Source organism: Canis lupus, chromosome 9 (assembly GCF_011100685.1).
Source record: "Canis lupus familiaris isolate Mischka breed German Shepherd chromosome 9, alternate assembly UU_Cfam_GSD_1.0, whole genome shotgun sequence".
Taxonomy (NCBI): domain Eukaryota; kingdom Metazoa; phylum Chordata; class Mammalia; order Carnivora; family Canidae; genus Canis; species Canis lupus.
Genome location: NC_049230.1, coordinates 35157912 through 35179604, shown reverse-complemented (window position 1 = coordinate 35179604; position 21693 = coordinate 35157912). Strand labels below are relative to the sequence as shown.

General features: G+C 46.8%; 1 protein-coding gene and 1 pseudogene across 1 annotated transcript; both read right to left on the bottom strand.

The window, feature by feature from the left end:
* Positions 1 to 1815: 1815 nt before the first annotated feature.
* LOC610181 (prefoldin subunit 6-like) lies at positions 1816 to 2348 on the bottom strand. Its single transcript, XM_038547975.1, is given in 2 exon segments — positions 1816 to 2155; positions 2157 to 2348. Coding segments are annotated over 2 exon segments (390 nt in total). The 5' UTR covers positions 2229 to 2348; the 3' UTR covers positions 1816 to 1837.
* Positions 2349 to 7827: 5479 nt separating this feature from the next.
* LOC106559271 lies at positions 7828 to 10283 on the bottom strand (annotated as a pseudogene).
* Positions 10284 to 21693: the final 11410 nt, after the last annotated feature.

The following is a 21693-nucleotide window of genomic DNA, read 5'->3' as shown; positions in this document are numbered from 1 at the left end:
CAAAATGCTGACCACACCAAAGGGTCATGAGAGCCTTCTTTGTCCTGCTTGGTCTGCAGTGCAGGCTTGGCACATCATTGTCCAAATAAATGTTTATTGACTTAAGGCATGAGGGAGGGGTTTTACATGTCGCCACTCCTGGCCACCTCTACCCTAGTCCTAGAAAATTCCATGAGAAGTAAAAACATGTCCATACACAGAGTTGTACACAAATGTCTAGAGAGGCTTTATTTACAATAGACAAATCTGGAAACAATACAAATGCCCATCAAAAGGTGACTGAATAAGCAAATTGTTCCATTTAATGGAATACCATTCAGCAGTAAAAAGGACTGATCTACCTACTGGTATAGACAAATCTCAAGGTTATAATGCTGAATGAAAAGAAGCCAGACACAAAAGAATATACAATTTATTCCATTTACATGTAATTCTAGAGAATGCAAATTAATCTATTTTGACAGGAAGAGCAGAAGTTACCTGGGGCTGGGCTGAAGGAGAGATTGGCTCCAAAGGGATAAGAGGGAACTTTTGAGGGAACTCTTACAGAAATGGAAATATTCTGCATCTTGATCGTGGTCATGGTTACATTGGTGCATGGTTATATGTTTGTCAGAACTCTTCAAATTTATAGTTTAAATGGGTTCAGTTTATTGTATGCAAATTATATCTCAGTAAAGTTGATTAAAAAGAAAACTCTAGGGGTGCCTGGGTGCCTCAGTCAATTAAGCAGACTTCTCTTGATTTCAGCTGGGGTCATGATCTTGGAGTCCTGGGACTGAGCCCCACATCACGCTTTGCACTCAACACGGAGTCTGCTGGAGGATTCTCTCCCTCTCCTTCTGCCCCTCCCCTCATTTGCAGTCAATCTCTCTCTCTCTCTCTCTCAAATAAATAAATAAACCTTGAAAAATAAAAAGAAAATTCTAAAAAAAAAAAAAAAAAAGAAAAAGAAAATTCTGTGAAGCCATGGACCCTAAGTACTACATCCTCTACTTTAATAAAAATAGGACATGCATTTGCATGTGGAGAAGTCTATTTGAGAACTTATTAGGACAGCAGATAAGGACTGAACACCAGTCCAGTGTGGGCACCTGGTTACCACTGGTAAGTCCATAAGGCAGGTTGTGCCCTCAGGAGGCCTAAGACTGAAACACAGCTTGCCAAGTTCTCAAAGAGAGATGAGCTAGGATGAAAAGGATGAGCCAAGAGCTAAGAATAAGAATTTGCATCCCACTTTCTTGCCTGAGATGCTTATTACAAGTGTTAAAAATGTCTGGACTCCATCCCTGACTTTCTCAGAATTGTTGAAAAGGCCTGGGAATATTTATTCTTAATAAATATCCCAGGTAAATCTTCACATCAGGTAAATTTAGAGAAAGTGCTTGACTGGATCTCCATTTCAGGCATAGGTGAGAAACACTATCCCTAGCCAATTATAGGACTTTAAACTAAAAGGACATATGAAGGGTAACCCACCTACCTATCTACCTCTGACCAATGAGAATCTGTCAGGGATGCCTGGGTAGTGCAGCCATTGAGTATCTGCTTTGGCTCAGGGTGTGATCCCAGAGTACCAGGATCAAGTCCCACATCAGGCTCCCTGCATGGAGTCTGCTTCTCCTTCTGCCTGTGTCTCTGCCTCTCTCTCTGTATCTCTCATGAATAAAAAAATTTTTTTTTTTTTTGGCTGGTCAGAAAACAGCCAGGGGTTTTCACATTTTATTAGCTACAGCATAGACCCTTGAGCTGCCTCATTCCCTTCCCCACCCCCCCCCCACCCCCACCCCCCCCCCACCCCCCCCCCCCCCCACCCCCCCCCCCCCCCGCCATGGGGTCAGGCCTTCCCAGAAGCCCCTGCCTTGGCTGCCTGGGCCCTCTGGAACTCCTGCTGCAGCTGAGCCAGGGTCTCCCTCTGTTGCTCTGACTGCCGCTCAAGGTCCCGGAGCTGGGATTCGTATCGCTTAATTTCAGCTGTGATATAGTCCAGCCTCTTCCCCACTGTGGCACGAGCCTCTCCCAGCTCCTGTTTGACCAGCACAGGACCCAGAAGTTTAAAGACCACGTTGGATCCATCTAGCAGGGCCAGCTCCTCCTTCACGATATTATTTTCTGTTAGCTGCGCCTCAAGCTTCTGTCTCCCCGACATGGATTTTACTCAAGTCCTTCTGTAGCTGCTGATATTTCTCCACTTCTCCCTGTAGCTTCTTCTGGATTAGCTCAGCCATGGCGGGGACGAAGGCCCGCGAGGAGTGGGAGCGGGCGCTGGGTCTCACTCTGGGAGGTACCTAAACTCCCCTTTCTGGCCCAGCGTTCTCGCTCTAAATATTTTTTTTTTTAAATTAGAAATTTAAAACTAGATTTATAGGTACCTGAGTGGCTTAGTTGGTTAAGTATCTGATTCTTGGTTTCAGCTCAGGTCACAATCTTTCTTTCTTTCTTTTTTTTTTATAAATTTATTTTTTATTGGTGTTCAATTTGCCAACATATAGAACAACACCCAGTGCTCATCCCGTCAAGTGCCCACCTCAATGCCCTTCACCCTCAGGTCACAATCTCAGGGTCATGAGATCAAGCCCCAGGTCAGGCTCTGTGCTCAGCAGGGAGTCTGCTTGAGATTCTCTCTCCTTACCCTTCCCCCATTTGTGCCTGTGTACTCATACACTCTCTCTCTAAAATAAATAAATAAATAAATAAATAAATAAATAAATAAATAAATAAATATTTTAAAAAGTTATTTATAAAGTAAATAAATAAAAAATAAAAGTAGATTTAAAACACTTTGAGAAGATAGAAATCCTCAATGATATCTCAAGGTTGCAAAATCACTTCAAAAGGCAGTGAAGTATAGTAGTCATACTTTCTGCCTGGATGTTAGAAAGAGACTCCTACTGACCATCAGTATAATCCTGGGGCTTTTATTCATCTTCTCTTGACTTCAGTCTTTTCATCTCTAAGAGGGGGATAATAATGATGGTATGTCAAAGGCAAACAGAAACCAGCCAGAGAAAGAGCTCCAAGTGGCCAGAACAGGAACATTTTGGGTGACAAAATAAATAACATAGAATTGGATTTTAACTCAAAGTATAAAATTAAAATATCCATGAGGTTGTATTGATAGAAATGACTGAATACATAAAACCCCAATTAAGGGGCATCTGACAAAATATCTGATTGGCACTCCTTAAAACTGTCACGGTCATCAAAAACAAGGAGAATTGGAGAAAGGGTTTTAGCCAAGAATGGCCTAAGGAGACTACATGTAATGTGATATCCTATATGAGATTCTGGAGCAGACAAAGGATATTAGGTTAAACCTAAGGAAATCTGAATAAAGTATGTATAGACCTTACTTAATAATAATGTACCAATATCAATCAATTTGTTGTGACAATGACACCATATTAATGCAAGATGTTAACAATAGGGGAAACTAGTGTGAGCAATATGGGAATTATATTACTATCTTTGCAGCTTTCCTTCAAATCTATTCTAAAATAAAAAGTTTATTTTATTTTTTTAAAAGATTTTATTTATTTATTTGAGAGAGAGACAAAGATAGCAACAAAGAGCATAAGCAGGGAGAAGAGGGAGAAGCAGACTCTCCACTGAGCAGGAAGCCAGATGTGGGGCTTGATCCGAGGACCCTGAGATTATGACCTGAGCCAAAGGCTGATGCTTAAACAACTGAATCACCCAGGCACCTCTATAAAGTTTATTTTTAAAATAATAGTGGATAATAGTGGGGGACCTGGGTGGCTTGGTCAGTTGAGGGCCCATCTCTTGGTTTCAGCTCAGCGGGGAGTCTGCTTCAAATTCTCTCTCTCCCTCTCTCTCTGCCCCTCCCCTGGCTCATGAGCATATATGTGTTCTCTCAAATAAATAAATAAATGAATAAATATTAAAGAAAAAGTGGATAATAGTGTTTATGTTATGTCGTTGCTTTCATAAGAGAACTTACATCAAGCATTTAGCATACTAGCATATGGTAAGTTTTTACAGTCAGCTGTTAATTATTATTGTTCTTATTTCTATTTTTCTTATTAAAACAGAAATACATACTCATTATAGAAAAATTTATATACAAACCAAATAAAGAAATAAGCCACAGAAAATGATGAAGAACATCCATAATCTTACCTTGTCTGAGACAACTACCAATCACAGCTGGCTGTGGGTCCCTGCAGATATAATTAATTGTTTGCGAAATTTCAATCATACCATACATACACAATATGGTAAGTGAAGTGGCCATAGTTTAATTAAATAACATTTCTGCTATTCCAACTCTTTGCTTGTATAAGTTGTCAAGAGCATAAGTAATGGGCTAAATATTAATTAGGGAAAAAAAAGAAAATCCTGAAAAATTATAAAAATTGCGGACCAGTGCTTAAATATACAAAAACAGTGTTCAATAGTTCATGAAAACAACCTTCATCTGAAAAGCCAATGACTCACTTTTCTAGATCTATTTTGTTTCATAATTTAAAAAATATATATTTTTTTAAGTAAAGAAAAAAAGAGGGATCCCTGGGTGGCGCAGCGGTTTGGCGCCTGCCTTTGGCCCAGGGCGCGATCCTGGAGACCCAGGATCGAATCCCACATCGGGCTCCCTGCATGGAGCCTGCTTCTCCCTCTGCCTATGTCTCTGCCTCTCTCTCTCTGTGTGACTATCATGAATAAATAAATAAAATCTTTAAAAAAAAAAAAAAAAAAGTAAAGAAAAAAAGAAGGTAATCTGGCAAAATGTTGACAGTGGTTATCTCTTTTGTTTCCTTCACATCTGGCTGTGATTGCCAAATTCTCTACAAGGAGATATTTGACTCTAAAGCAGCAGAAGTAGAATCCAGGACAACAGGCAGGGCTGACTTCAGCCTCTCAGCTGGGCCCCTGTGCTGCTAAGTGAATCTGAGACAGACGCCCCCCCCTCCCCACCCCCCGGGACAGGCCTCCTGGGTGGGTGAGGGCTCCAGTGGTATGTAGGGGCTTGCTGGCAAATTTTAGTAACCATGCAAAAGAGGGAAGGATGATAGAGAAGGCCAGCACTACTGCTCTTTCCAGAAGCCCAGGGAAACTAGAGTGTCTGTCTCTCTTATTTGGTGGCCCCTCCCCATTTACTAAAGCCAACTGATTTGATCCTCCTACAGGCTGGGAAGCAGGTAGACTCCTCTCCCCTGCACTTGATCTGCTCTTCCTAAGGTCCCCAGTGACCTCTAATTGCCTCCCTCCCCTAATCATTTACATCCCCTCCTTGACACCCTTGCCAGTATTTTACACTGCTGACCGCTCCCTTGCTCTGAAAAAGTTCTCTTTTTTGCCAGGATTGCACTCTGTCTTGGCCAACTCTAACTGACCCTTCTTAGGTTGCATGTCGGTTTCCTTTCTTCTTTTCCACATCCTCCAGACTCTCTTCTTGGTCTTCTTTTCTCTTTCTATGAATTCTCCCTTAGTGACCTCATCAACTACCAGTATAACCCCACCACCACCACCACCATGCCTCAATGTGTTCCAAATCTTCAGCTCTTGTATTTCCAACTTCAGTCTTGTCATGACTGGAACAAACCTCTGGCTGGCTTAAGCAGAGAGGGAATTTACTGGAAGGACAGATCCACTCACCAGCTTGAAGGAAAGGCTGAAGATCCAGGCTTACAAGTGACAGAGGCTGAGCAGTTCTGGGGAGCCAAGCAATGGGTGCAGGTGAATGAAGATGGAAGAATGTAGTATAAGAATGTTACCTGGGGAAAAAAAAAAAAGAATGTTACCTGGGGTCGCTGAGTGGCTCAGCTGATTGAGCATCTGCCTTTGGCTCAGGTCATGATCCCAGCATCCGGGATGGAGCCCTGCATCAGGCTCTCTGCTCAGTGGGGAGGCCGCTTCTGCCTCTCCTTCTTTCTGCCGCTCCCCTGCTTGTGCTCTCTCTGTCAAATGAATAAATAAAATCTTTAAAAAAAATGTTATGGACCACGCAGTGTTTCTTGAATGTTAAATGATACATACAGATAAGGAAGCTGAGGCCCAGAAAGGAAGATTAAACTCACATTTCTTCCTTCTTTCTGCCATTACGTTCAAGATTAGAATTCTGGGAAGAGAGCATCTAACATGGATGGACAGAGCCCCTTCACTGACAGTCACATCAAAATTCTCAATGGGAATGATTCTTTCCCCTAAAACTATCAACTTTTCTGAATGTAAAAAAAGCGGAGTGACCCAGGGAGTGAAAATTACAAATGTCTATCATATTCCTGCCCAGAAACAGCCTTAGCTTCTGCCCTGCCTCTTTCCTACTCCACTTCTCCTAAATACTCTATTAATCTCACTGCCTCCAAAAGCTGTCTCCCTGACGCCACTCTTCACCTCAAAATCTTCCCACCCTAGCCTGATCACTCCAGCCCTCTTCCCTCCTAAAAACCCTTTTGGCTTCCAATTGCCCTTAGATAGGGGTGTTTTTTTGGTTTTTTGTTTGTTTCTTTCTGTCTCAATTCAACTTTTATTGCCCTCATTATATGCAGGTGTATAGACAAAAGCTACTTATCAGCTAACTAAATGAAAAGATAAATACCTTAAATAATTCATGTGATCCAAAATAGACAAAAGCAAAAGACTATAGCTTCCCCTCAAGAAAAATTTCAGACCTATGTTTTAAAAATTTGTATTTACTTATAAGCATTCAGAATGTCAATAAAACAGGGGCACCTTTGGGGTAAATCCCCAGCAGTGCAATTGCTGGGTCGTAGGGCAGGTCTATTTTTAACTGTTTGAGGAACCTCCACACAGTTTTCCAGAGTGGCTGCACCAGTTCACATTCCCACCAACAGTGTATGAGGGTTCCCTTTTCTCCACATCCTCTCCAACATTTGTTGTTTCCTGCCTTGTTAATTTTCCCCATTCTCACTGGTGTGAGGTGGTATCTCATTGTGGTTTTGATTTGTATTTCCCTGATGGCAAGTGATGCAGAGCATTTTCTCATGTGCATGTTGGCCATGTCTATGTCTTCCTCTGTGAGATTTCTGTTCATGTCTTTTGCCCATTTCATGATTGGATTGTTTGTTTCTTTGGTGTTGAGTTTAAGAAGTTCTTTATAGATCTTGGAAACTAGCCCTTTATCTGAATGGATAAAGAAGATGTGGTTTATGTATACAATGGAATATTACTCAGCTATTAGAAATGACAAATACCCACCATTTGCTTCAACGTGGATGGAACTGGAGGGTATTATGCTGAGTGAAGTAAGCCAGTCGGAGAAGGACAAACATTATATGGTCTCATTCATTTGGGGAATATAAATAATAGTGAAAGGGAATATAAGGGAAGGGGGAAGAAATGTGTGAGAAATATCAGAAAGGGAGACAGAACGTAAAGACTGCTAACTCTGGGAAACGAACTAGGGGTGTTGGAAGGGGAGGAGGGAGGGGGGTGGGAGTGAATGTGTGACGGGCACTGGGGGTTATTCTGTATGTTAGTAAATTGAACACCAATAAAAAAAAAAAAAAAAAAAAAAAACAGGGGCACCTGGGTGACTCAGTTGGTTAAGCATCTACCTTAGGTTCAGGTCGTGATCCTGGGGTCCCGGGATGAAGTCCCGTGTCGGGCTTCTGGCTTAGTGGAGAATCTACTTCTCCTTCCCCCTCTGCCCCAACCTTGGCTTATGTTCTTTCTCTCCCAAATAAATAAATAAATAAATAAATAAATAAATAAATAAAATCTAAAAAAAAAATGAATGTCAACAAAACAGCTGCAACTTTTTTTTTTTTTTGCAATTACAGAGTGAACAGAAAAACAATTATTTCATGTAAGTTGTGTGAGAATCAATGGAAGATGACAAAATTATCATCCCCATACATCTGATTTGGGCTGTGCACCAACAAGAACCTGCTTTAAATTTCCATGTCCATACTGCACCTACAAAGGTTAGTTAAAAATACAATGCGATAGGGTTAGTGAAAGACACATTTGGTAGTGTGTCAATTATTTAAAAAAAAGACACTGTACAATTTAAAAACAAATCTCACACAGCCTTACATTCCTTTTTTTTTTTTTTTTTTTTACTACATTAAAAGGAGTGAATTGGGTTCAGGGGAGTTAAATGCTTTCTGGACAAGAAAAAAAAAAAAAACTTCGCAAGAACCAACTTTTTCACCATGATCATCATCTTCCTCACCTTCTTTTTTTTCTTGCTTTGTTCAGCCCTAGACATCTCTTGTTTCTGCTGCATCAACTTCCCTGCAGCTTGGTATACAGCAATATCCTTCTCCTATTTTTCCTTCCACTTAGCAGCTTTTTTCTCACGAGGCTGCCTGTCATCTGCAGCGGTGTTATTTCAAGTCTCTTCCAGGTCCTTTGCAACATCATCAATGGACAGACCCAGACGTTCTCCTTTGATTTTTGGACGTTACTCAGAATAAAACAAGGTGAAGGCCAAAGAGTCCTCTTGGATACAATGGGATCCTTGAACTTTTCTATTATTTCTTCATTAGAAGCTACAGATACAGGTTTTCATGTCTCTTTCATAATGAGCCTTGTCAGTCTTTGCCATGTCCTCAAATTTTCCTTTCTCTTTAGAAGACATGTCTTCCCCTTCTCCGAGCACTACTTAGAAAACTTTGAGAAGTTGGCTGAAGCATCTTCACACTTCATCTTGTGCCCCAGCCAGCAAGTTAGCAGAAGGAATGCACATGATGAAGTTCTGCCTCTCAGGATCCTTCTTAGGATCTCCTTTGCCCATGTTTATTTTTCCTCATTAAGGCTCAGAGGTACCCAGTCAGTGCCTGTCTGGCTCTCAAGTGCCCTGGTGCTATTTCTGTGGAACTCAATGTACTGCAATGGCTGTCTAGATAAAGTTGTTAACACAGTTTAGAAGCCCCTTCCCAAACTCTACCTTCCCACAAAACTTCATTTTCTACCACTGCAGCCCTACTGCTCCTCAAACATGTCCTCTGTGCCTTCCTCCAGGTTCTTCCCTTTTCCTGAAATATCTTTGTCACATTCTCCCTCAGGATCACATACATATTCATCTTTAAAAGATGGGTTCAGATGTATCTGCTCATGGAACCTTCCTCAACGAGGCAGGATAAGTTGGTACCTCCCTCTTTCATACTCTCATCATACCCAATATGGACTTAGATTACAGCCCTGAGCACATTTTATTACTGCATGCGTTTACAAGTCTGTCTGTCTCCCACACTAGTTTGGGAGCTCCCCTCAAGTAGGGCCTGGGTTTTCCTCTGCTTCACTTCTCTAGCCCTTAGCACTGTGCCTACCATGTAGTGTTCGGTGAATCTTAAATGAACTAGACAGATAAGAAAAGTGAAGCCCAAAAAGGTTAAGTCACACACCTATAATAAGGAACCAATCTGATGGAAATGAATTTGGAGAAAGAGATGGGATACATCAGAGGGTGCTTTTAATAGTTTAGGCAGTTGCTGAGGATCACCCCCCTTCCTACCCGCACCCACATACAAGCTGGTAACCACCTATTTATTCCCTTGAGAAATTTCCCTTTGGGAAAATTGGGCTCAAATTCAAATAGGAGAGATTTAAGTTAAAGAAGAGTAAGGCCTTCTTGTTCCTAGGTTCTTGTAGACAAAAAAGTGAGCTGACTCAGAATGCATGGTCTTGGCCTCTGGGGGCTTTTAAAAACAAGAGAGGCTTTATCAGGAGGACCAAGTTCCAAGTCCTGTTAGAGGTAGACAAATGGCCAAGCTGACGGCTGAAGAGTCTGCCTCTTGAGGAGGCCCATGAGGAGCAAAGGAACCAGCCAGAGAACTCCAGTGTCTCCAACCATGTTCCCATTGAGCTCAAGGATGTTTGGGGGAGGGGAGACGGATGAGGGAGCCCCTGCTAATTAAGCCTCTACCCATGAGCGAATGTGAGGCTAATAAGGCGGCCCCATTCCAGGGCACCTCCACACCAAGCCAGCCGGTCTGCCTGTTTATTGCCCGTATGGAGATCATTAATGCCTCCTGACACTGGGGTCACTCCCGGGGTCAATCCCTGAGCCCGTTCTGCAAAACAAGGGGAAATGAACTTCCCAGCACATGTGGCTCAGGCTTGGCGGGGAGGGGGACTCCCGTCACCCCACACCTCAGCTCTGGGAGAGATCAGCACCCCAGGCTGTCAGACCCCCCAACACAATCCCCTCTGCCCAAGCTGGACTCTGGGGAAGGGGTCCTGGGGAAGGGTGAAGGGGAGCCATCGTCTGGGCCAGGGACAACCCCCACTGAGGTTGTCCCAGCCCACAGACGGACACTAATCCCCTGGCGACGGGCTGGGGTGGTGTCTGGGAGCTGCAGCTGCAGCTCGACAGGGGCCAGGCCCCGGCCGCAGGTGGCGGGAAGGCGCAGGTCGCGGCCACGTGGGCTGGAGCGGCGGCCTCACCCCACCCTCACCCACTTCCCCAGGGCTGACTGGGGCCCCCTTACCCCTCCGGATCCAAGATGGCGGAGAGGGGCGGGGTTCCGGGCCAAGCAAAGCTGCGATTGGTGAAGCCCAGGCCTCTTGCACTGAAGGACGGCCTCAGTAGCCACTCAGGGAGCTCCCGGAGGTGGCGGTGGGCAGTGAGCGGCTTCACCTCGCACTTCAGCAATCCAGGCTGCCGCACAGATGCGTCTCTCCCAGCCTGGGAAGGGCCAGGTTGGGAACGAGGAACGCCGAGATGGTCCTCTAGGCAAATGCATAGCAGTCTGAGGCCTCCTCCTCCTCCGTAATGATCAGAACTGGGAATCAGCCCCTACAGAAGATGTCGAGGAAACCCCCCAACTAGCTTGGAGGAAATCAATAGGATTATGACGTCAATGCCATAGCAGGCTGAATGACAGTTACCAGATAAATGATCTCAGGAGGACAAGGCTGAGGTTAAATGAGGCCCAATAAATAAAGGGACGTGTTCAAAGGAGGAACTTTAGAAAATGCAGGGACATGGGGGTTGACCCTAGGGACCCTCCCTCCCCTCCCCTCTGGGGTCGGCTGAATTCTGGGGGAGCCACAGGTTTGGGCCCTGTCAACCAGGAACTCAGACTGGGGTCTGTGCCTGTTCAGCGCCAGTGTGGCATAGCTCTTAGGCTCAGGGCTCCTTGGACAGCTCCATCCACCCAGCTTTGGTGGCTGAAATGAGGGGATGGCAACTCAGACTGTGAAGGTCTGACCAGTTAACAGAGCCCCAGAATGCCTCTGATTCTTTAGAGACATAGAATGGACCATGCAGCAAGAGGGGTTGAAGCTAGCTGTTAGGAGGCACTTCCCAGACATTAGATAGATGAAGGGAGCTTATGGATCTTGGAGGCAAGGAAAAAGGCCTGTCACAGAGGATTTTATTCCAGAAGAATGCACATTTATCCTTATTCCCATTTGTGCCTGATTTAGTGAACATTGTTTTTTTTTTGGCCAACAGTGGTGTTAGCAGCTAAAAGGGGCCATCAACACCATCTTTGCATAAGAAAAGCTGTGGTAGAGTCTGTATACAGTGCTCTCCATTCTACCTCCAGTGTGTCCTGGTGAATGAGCAGCCCACTTCCATGAGTTCTCCTGACTCTTCCAGTGGCCAGCTTGGTGAGGGTCAGTGGGGAGACAGAGCATGATGTTCCTGGGACCATGAAGGATGTACTATGTCCTATTTTTTTTTTTAAGTAGGCTTCACTCCCAGCGTGGACCCCATTGTGGGGCTTGAACTCATGACCCCGAGATCAAGACCTTAGCTGAGATCAATGGTTGGACACCTAACCAATTAAGCCACCCAGATTCCCCTGTACTATGTCTTTCTTTTGGGAGTCTGAAGAGAAATGACTAAGTCTTTGGTCTTTAGGTAGGTATTTTAATTTTTAGAAAATGAACAATAATGGTAAAGATCTTGGGTTCTGGAATCTTAGAGGTCCCATGAGTCTTTTCTAACTGTGAGACCTTGGGGAAGTCCTGTTTACAATAATGACAATAGTGTTATTATGTGTCAGGCAGTATTTTCACTCTTACAACAACACTGTAGGGGGGTACTATTATCCTTGTTTAACAAATGAAATGGGCTTAGTTAGGTTAAATGATCATAGAGCAGTATATTTAAAAGCATGGACACTGGAGTTCCAGACTAATTGGGTTCAAATCCTGACTTTGTTTCCTGGTTGTATGACTTTAGGTGTGTTACCCAATTTCTTCATCTATGAAATGAGAATCATTATAGTACTCACCTGATAATTTGGCAAGGTTGAAATAAGGGTAAGCACATAAAAAACTCTTAGAATCCTGCCAGGCACATTGTAGGTGCTCAATAAACATTAGCTATTGGGATGCCTGGGTGGGTCAGTCAGTTGAATGTCTGCCTTCAGCTGGGATCATGATTCTGGGGTCCTAGGATCGAGTCCTACATCCGCCCCTTGCTCAGTGGGGAGCCTGCCTCCCTGTGTCTTGTGCTCTCTTTCTGACAAATAAATATATAAAATATTAAAAATAAAAAATGTTAGCTATTATGAGCCCTCCAAGTACTTTTATCTATGTGATATCACTTCATCCTTTCTAGTATCCTTTGAGATGGCTGTTATTCATTTTACAGATGAGGAAACAGGCTTTAAATTGATCATATTCTAGGTCCCTCTGTAAATGCATTTTACAGATGAGGAAACAGGCTTTAAATTGATCACATTCAGGTCCCTCCCTACCGAGGACCTGAATTCAGGTTTTTTAACTTAAAATTCCAAGGACTTTCTGATAGCTCACATACTCTTTCATTCTTAGAGAGTCCTAGTTTGTTCCAGCTCCTCATTCAAAAAAACCCTCTGAGGACCCAGTTTTGGACAGTTTGTGCTTAGGAAGAATAGAGGAGAGAAAGAGAAGGAAAGAAAAGATGGGATGTTGGATAGTGAAATACATTCTTTGACTTAGGCATATTTTTACTCAACCAACCCTAGTCGATATACCCTCCTCTGACAGATAGTAAAATGAGTATTTCAGAGAAGTCCTATTGGAGGAAATGGAAAGAAGTGCAGCAGGGCAGGAGCAGGTAGAGTGATGGAAAGTCTGACCTGCAGACAGTCCACCTATGGATAAGGACTCTGGAACAAAAGGCCTGGATTGCTAGCCCTGACTGCAAAACCCAGATTTGATCATTCATTATCTCTGTAGTGTCTCTGTAGTGTCTCTGTAGTGTCTTATCTCTGTAGTGTCTCAGCTGAGAGTTCTAGGAAGTACTCACCTGGTAAATCACTGCCTCCATCCTTGGGCCTGCGGGGGCTCAAAGCAGCCTAGTCTTCAGTTTCTTCTCACTGGAAGTTTCCTATTTCTCTTTGTGGGGGAATGCCTGTGAGGCCAGGGTGAGAGGTCAGGTGAGCAGAATTGCACCTGGGGTACAAGGGGAAGCACCTGCAGCAGCTGCCACCTACTACCCATTCCTGTTGCTCAATCCTCCAATTTCCAGAATGAGCTCAAGCCCCTGCTCCCACCCCAGTTATCCTGAGCTTGGTTAATCCTAAGGGGATGTGGCCAGAAAACCTAGAACCAAGATTTGGGGCTACTGGGTGACAATAAAGCCGCAGGAGACAAGTGAATTCCTTGCTGCCTCGCCCATCCTCTCCCTTTGGGGGACTTAATAAGGACCCCAGGGCTTAGGTAGCAACACACACAAAGTAACATGGCTGGGAAAGGGGTGTAGGGGGAGAGATTTGGCGTCCTGAATTTGATGTCAAAGATACGTGCAAATGCACAAGGATACACACAGACATTCAGATATGTAGCTTTCTTTATGGAGTTGGGACCTTTACACACCTCTGGAGTGTATTTGGCTATAAGTAACAGAGACCTATACTAACAATGATGTCAAGAAATAGGTTTATTTTTCTCACGTTACAAGAAGCAGTCTGGCACTGGTTTACCTCCTCATTGATGCCATCAGGCTCTTTTTGTTCTGATATCCTTTTGTTCTGATATATTGGCCTTTGTCCTTGCATCAGGGTCTCTAGAGGGTGAGAATTCCAGATATCTCATCCATAGAAGGAAAGAAGACTGTCTTCTCCTTTATCAATAAACCAAAATATTCCCTCCTGACCTTCCCGCCAGTCTTTGGCTTAGGTTTGTTGGTCAACATTGGGTCACATGACCACTCCTACCTACAAGGGAGACTAGGGAAGCAAGGGAGACATTTCCATGATTTGCCTACAGCAGTGATTTTCAACTTTGATCCTGTCGTTAGAGATTCTAACTCAGTTTGTCTGGGGTGGGTCTGGACATTGGTATTTATGAAATACTCCAAAAACCTAGGTTTTAAAAAAATCTGTAATTTGCTTTTCACCACTCTATGGTGCCAGCTCAAGTAGTCATCTTCAACAAAACCTCCCCTCACCTCTGAGCAAGCCACTTCATTTGCACCAACTGGGATTCTTCAGTTTATCCTGTAGCCCCTGCTCCCTTGGGGTTGATTATTTGGGTGATTAATTAGTAAGTTTGCAGGTCATTCATTAGTGAATTTGTGGTTAGTAACTGGTTAGTCAATCAGTTGACTAATAGAACTAATAAACTACCCAATTAGTCAGCCTTTCCTTTTTATGTGTCTGGCACATAGTAATAAGCACTTGATAAATATTACTTTGGATGAATGAATCCATAAAATGGAGATATAATGGATATAATACAGCATCAGATGAGATAGTAGCTGTGAAACCACTTTGTAAATAGTTAGACACTGTACAGACATACAAATAAAAATTGACAGGAGAAACTACTTTAAAAGTTGGGGGGGGGGCGGTGCCTGGGTGGGGATCCGTTAAGTGGCTATGTTTGGCTCAGGTCATGATCTCAGGGTCTTGAGATTGAGCCCCATATCCTCAGGGCTCTCTGCTCAGCGGGGAGTCTGCTTCTCCCACTGACTCTCCCTCTGTGCTCTCTCTCTCTCTCTCTCAAATAAATAAAATCTTAAAAAAAACCCAAATAAATAAAAAATCTTACTTGTGTTTTTATTAACTTATTTTGGTTATAAATCATCTCAAGCCTTTTTAGAACAGAGGTAGAATAAAACAAATTTTAGGAATACGTGGAACATCTTAACTACCTAACATATGCTAGGAATTTACATGTATTAACTTTGCCAAACCTCACAATAAGCTATTAGGTTGGTGTGATTATCTCCATTTTTTAAAAAGATTTTATTTATTTATTCATGAGAGACACAGAGAGAGAGAGGCAGAGACACAGGCAGAGGGAGGAGCAGGCTCCATTCAGGGAGCCCCACGTGGGACTCAGTGCCGGGTCTCCAGAATCAGGCCCTGGGCTGAAGGCGACGTTAAACCGCTGAGCCACCCGGCCTGCCCTGATTATCTCCATTTTATTTAAGTGTTAAGGGGCTTGCCCAAGATCACACAGCTGCTAAACGAGCCAGGATTTAGAGCCAGATTTTAAAACCAAGGTAAGCCTGACACCAAACCAGAGGGCTTCCCCCAAGCCAACCCAAGCTTGTGTGATAGATGGTCAACTATTTGCTTAGCTGGTTGAGAAGAGTTTGTACTTTGAACTCCTCAAATCCATTTTGGGAAAAACAACAACACCAACAACAAACCACCACCGGTCTTTTTCTTTTCTCCACAGGCCATTTATTAACAAGTACTACACTTTTTTATGATTTTAAGTACCACTAAGAAGAAACAATACGAATTAAACTACAACATTGCAATGAATTAAACTACCATTGATTCTAAGATGCATCCCAATTTCAGAGATGTCAAAATGTGAAAAAAAAATGTGTGTGTGAGAATCAAGGAAACAAAGAATTCCATCCTACTAATGGAGAATGTGTATATCTAACTTCCTTTTCTCTCTTAGTTGCTAGCTGGTTTGCCCCTTCCTTTTCATCGCCAAACCCTTGCCTGTCCTTCCTGTATCTCATTTCTCCTAGTTGATACTGATTCGGAGTATCTCCCTTGAGTCTCCAGAATGCCTTGCACTTATAGAAAGTCTCCACTCTAGTTTCTTTAAAGAGCAACTCTAGGTGGTTTCATTATGAACTTCTTCCAATGGTTGTCAACAAGTTCTTTCCAGAATCTGGCCTAAGTGTAGTCTTCTCATGGTACCTGATGATTCACTGCCCTCCCTGTTCACCATCCCACACAGTAGTTGGTTGGTTAGTCTGTACACTATTTATTTGCAAGGGATTTCCCTACAGGCTGTTGGAGAGGGCATGGGAGGGGGCTTGGGAGCAGAAGCTGAGACGTGTCATCCAGTTCTCCCTAACACGGGAAACATGACTCCCCAGGCGTCTCTGAAACACCAGGGCCTTTCCTTTCTCCACTCCAGGAGAAGGCAGGATTGGAGGAGGATTAAGCTTCTCTATCCCTTAGACCTTACCTCCCCCTCCTGGTTTGAGACTCCATGAGACAAATTGTGAGGGGAAGATGGAGTAACAGAATCTGAGTCTTGAGCAGTGGGCCCACTGTGGGGATGGGTTCCAGGCTCCTGAGAGCAGCACTTGGCTTTCCAGAGTTGGTGTTTTGCTTCTACCTTTGAGTGCAGGGGTAGTGGGGGAGGCACAGATGCTGGCTTTCCATTCCCAGTATTAGAAAGGGGACAGATCCATCCAGGGAAGGAATTTCCCGGCCCTGTTCCCTTCAATCTGATTTTGAGGTAAAAGTCTGGAAAGGAACAGGGGCTGGTTGGAACTGTTGAAGACACCAGCGGAGGGAGGGATGCAGCCCAGGCTGAGGACCAAGGGACTAATCTGGGAATCCTGTTGACAGGGGACTCTGGGGCCTGTGGGATGGGCAGGCAGACCTAGCCTTGCCTCAGTATTCTGGGCATGTGACAGGCTGTGAGGCTTGGACGTGGGCTAAGGTCCACATGGATCTGTCTGCCTGTGGAGCCGAAGGGTCCTGTGGCGAGGTACAGACATAGAGAAAGAGAGGTAAGTGGAGACAGAGGGAGTGGAGAGTCAGAGGCTGGGCAGGGAGGTCTAGGCAGTGAGGGGGCCTCACTTTCTGAGGCACAGAGGCCGGCTAGCTCCCTGCGCAGTGGTCTGAGCTTCCTAGACTGGAGCAGGCCCTGGACTTCCTCCTCAGCTTTCTGGGATCTTGAGGCTGCCGGCGGAGTCTTGGCCGTCGCCGCAGTTTCGCCCAGAGACTCTGCCAAGCCCTGGCACCTTGAAGCCGGGGGCCTCGGCTCGGATTCAGAGGCCGGCCCGGGACTTCCCCGCCGCCGCCGCTCCAGGCCCGGCCGCCTGGCCCGTGACCTCCGCGGCCGACTGCGAGGCGCGCCAGGCCGGGTCGGCGCCCGCTGCCCGCCAGGCCCGGGCCGCGCAGGGGCCGGAGAGCGGAGGGGCCGCGCCCTGGCCGTGGCGCCCGCGCCCGGAGCCCGCGCCCGGAGCCCGGGAGCAGGAGCGCGCAGGTCGGAGCGCGGAGGTGTGAGAATGTGTGAGGGGCATGGTCGGACGAGTGCGGGGCGGTGCGTGGGGCGCTGCGCTCCCGCCCCCGGGGCCGCGGGCTTGCCGAGCCGCCGCGTGCACGGCTGGGAGCGGGTCCCGGGCGGAGGTGTGCGCGGGCGCCGAGTCCGCGGCCGGGGCTCCGCGGAGGGCGGCTGTCTGCAAGTACTGCAAGTGGGGCCCCGGCCCGACCAGGCCCCGCCGCGCGCACCGCAGCTCGGGGGTGCCGCGCCGTCTCGGTTGTCGAGTCTGGAGCAAGCCGTGCCGCCCTGCCCGGCCGCTCTCTCGGTCTCTTCCCGCCCCTCTAATCTAAACCATGCGGGGCTCCCGGCCCCGGCCGCGCCGGCGGGGCCCAAGGGCCGCAGGGAGGGCACCTAGGCGCGCGGTGGGCGATCGCGAGGCCCTCTCGGGGGCTCGGGGTCCTGGGGCCGCGGAGCCAGGGGACCCTGGAGCCCCCCTCCCCGGGGGGCGGCGGGCGCAGACTGATTGACAGCGGCGACGTCAGCGCAGGGGGGTGGCGGCCCCGGAGGGAGGGAGGGGGAGGAGGGAGCTGAGGCCCCAAAGTGCAGCGTCGGAGATCAAGGGCCCGCTCCAGAGCCGGGATGTGTCCGGCCCCGAGGGCGCGGCGGGTAGCGGGACACTGACCCAGTGGCCCAGAGTCGGTGCCCCCACCGTCCCGTGCCCCTCGGACCCGAGCCTGCAGTGGACCTCGGGCCGCAGGCGCCTCCGCATGCAGCAGCGCAGTTAGGGTGAGTGTGGGTTCCTGCGGGGCTGGGGTGAGCCTGGCGTGCGGGGCGGGGACCACCCTGAGCCCAGCGTGAGGCTGCGGGCAGAGGAGGATGAACTAAAAAGAGGCGAGTAACGAGACCCGGGGAAGAACCTCAGGGACCGGCAAGGCTGCAGGAGGGTGGCGCGATGCGCTGCAGATCAGGCTGCCGCCTCGGCCCGACTCCCAGCGATTTGGGGCGCGAGCCCTCCTTGCCTCCGAGTAACGGGATGAATTGGGTCTAGCGACCCAAGGGCAAAGCAACGACAGCGCCAGCGCCAAAGGAACAAGGTTCAGCCGAGAGACGAGCGGAGCGGTGGTCTTGAAACTGGTGTTTGCAGAATAAGAAAGGCCAAGAAGAGGGCCCGGGCGATATCGTTGTAGAAGTGTGTGGTCGGAATGCTGGACTTCAGGGCCTTGGATGCAGCAGGCTCGTCAAAATTAAAGCAAGGAGCATCATATATAAATAATTATCGATGATCGAGAATTATCAGATTATGAGCAATTGCCAAAGAAACAGGGCTAAGCGGCAAAACTAACAGTACTCACACTTTAAAACAAGAATAGTAGTCCCTTTCAGAACAAAGTGAAAATTGTAATTCCAAATTTAAAAGGATTATAGACAAAGTAACTCCAAATACAGGAATAATTTGATAAGAACCATTGTATTAAAATAAATAGCAATAGTATAGGAAATAGTAACAAAGACAAAACTATAGGAAAAAGGTGAACAGTTTAAAATACTATTAAGGGAAACACTAATATTAGTAGTATCGATGGAATACTATCATATAATTTATTATTGATACAATAGTGAATTATTAAAATAAATATTAACCAAAATCTTTAGAGCAATACTAATATAAACAAAGACAGCAACAAGAATTGCTGGAATAATATGACAATTTATTACCAAGGTATTAATAGTCTCAACAACATGATAAATAATAGTAGAGTAATAGAAGTATCCTACCAATGGGATGAAAAATAATCAGACTATTGCGAACTACAGCAATATTACAAATTATGACAAAGTAACAAGGAATAATGATGTGATGAAAAATAGCCGGGGAATTAAGATCGTAACATTACAAATAATGACAAAGTAACAAGATATTGTAACGATGTGATGAAGAATACCTGGAATATGTGAACAATTCTAACAAAACAAATAATGATAAAATAACAAGTATTATAAGGATGTGAAGAAAATTAACATCAATTTTGAAAACAATAATACGACAAGTTATGGTAAATAACAATTTATTGAAACTGTGACAAAATAAACTGACCGAGGAGCCAGCAACGGAAGCATTTTAGGGGTTCCCAATAAAAATGAAAATAACAATAGATTAACGTGACCCATTCGAATACTAGATCTAATAATTACCTGGATATTAGTAACACCTTAGATATCACTAAGGTGCCAGGAGGCCCGAGAATGATGGAGCGGTGACAGGAAAGCAACGACATATTTAATAATGATGAATTAACAGATCAAACCAGTACTTTAATTTTACAGTATTAAAAATTAAAAGTACTAATCGTTTATGTGCTAGGATATTCTCAATGTCATTGAACTGACCAGAATACTGCTCTGAGAAGAGACATAATTAAAATATTTTAAATAATACAAAATGTTAATTCCCGCAGTGCAAGAAAAATATCACCAGTAATCTAGAGTGAAAAGTAAAATGCTCTTCTTAGTAAACGAGTTGGCTGAAAGCGACGGACCGAGCGAAAGGGCGCCGAGCCGGCGGGCCGTGTCCGCCCAGGGGTCCGCGAGGGGCGAGCGCGGAGGCTGCGGGCCGCGCGGGCCGCGGGCTCGGGCCGGTGCGGAATCCGGCTGCGCAGTTCGCGCCGGGCTCCGGGTCCGAGCGGAAGCGTGGGGACAGCCACTCTGGGCCGGCGGAGAGGGACGAAAAGGAAATTAGCGGGGAGCTCCAGCGACGGCGAGGGCGAGGGCGAGGGCAGCGGTCGCGATGTCAAGACGTCTCTCCGTGGCGGAGAGAAAAGGAAGAAGCGAGGGAGGGCACCACGCTGCCCTCGCCCCGGCTCAGAGCCGAGGGACCGGCGTCAGTGGATGCCGGCCCGGGACAAGCTCCGTGCACCGGACCGAGCGCGCCGGGCGTGAGACAGAGGGCGGCCCTGCAGGCTCCTGGTGTGACAAGTGCCCCGTAGAGGACCCAGTGGCCAAGGCAGCATTGAGCCAGGCGGCGCGTCCCCCTGGCCCCTGGGACTGGTCCCAGGTCCGCCGCACCTGGGACCAGTCGATTACAGGCGCTTATCCCGCTGGCCCCAGATACAATTGGAATCAGCTTGTTGGGCCAGAGTGTGCAACTCCCCTCATGGAGCAGTTTCCCCTTGCCCCGGGGGGGGGGGGGGGGGGGGGGGGGCTCCGGGTTTCCTAGGCTTGGCTGGGACCCCCCTCCCCCCGCAGGTGGCCCAAGGGGTATTGGCGCTGGCCCTGCCGGCAAAACTTGTTTCCTGCTGCCTGTGGCCGGAGGACTGGGAGGGCTGTCAGCTTTATCTTTATAGGCTTTTCCCAGCCTCAACTGGCCCAGGCCCCTTTTTATCTCCCTCGGTTGCACTTGGCTTGTTTACTTTGCGAGGCCCTGAAAGCCAGCGTCTAGGACCTGGGATGGGGAGGCCAGTGGGCAGGATGGTCAGAGGCCTGAGCCTTGGGATGCTCAGGGAGACCCAGGAGACAACAGGAAGAAGACAGGAGAAGGCAGAACATTCCTCCGCAAGAAGGGCAGCTAGGCGCTTAGAAACACCCACCAGCTCCAAAAGAAGGGAGAAGAGCAAAGAGGTGGAAAAGAGTAGAGATAATGCAGGGTTGCATCCATGATGGGGGCAGGCAAGGCAGGTCCTGCAGCCTGGACTCATCCTGATATCCCAGGACCAACTTCTAGAAGGCAACAGGCACTGGGCAGGCTGGTTCTAGATTCTTGGGGAAGGATGGCTATGCCTGGAAGCAGGACTAGGTTGTGCCTGTGAACTGGCTGGGGAGGCCCTCAGTCCTTTGCCCCAAAGCAGAGCCCTTTGGAGCTAAAGTGTGACTGCATGAGCCCAAGAGTGTGAATGTGTGGACGAGGCTGGGGGTCCCTGGCCCAGTTCAGGGTCTGAATCAGAGCTGCCCTAGGAGAGTGTGGCTGTTTGGGTGACTAGATGGTTCTGTGTGGGTGCTTGTGTCTGGGTGTGAGGATGCATGTGCCTGTGTGAGGGACCCATGGGGTGACTGTGTGTGAGAGTGGGAATGTACAGGAGTGAAAGCCTTTGGTTCAGGAAGGCTTTCTAAAGCATCTGCTCTAAAAAAATAAAAAATAAAAAAAAAAATAAAGCATCTGCTCTAAAGCAGATGGGGGAGCAGGGGCCTGAGGGACTGCCCCGCCCTGGGACCCTTCTGCAGGTGTGGAACCCCAGAAGCCCAGGACCTCCCTCTTGGCCTGGTCTTCTGGTGCCCACCCTGGAAGTGTCCTGGCTGCCCTGGCCTGAGAGTGGAACAGCAAAAAGAGACGGGGGGCCTCAGGCTCCACTGGAGCCCAGC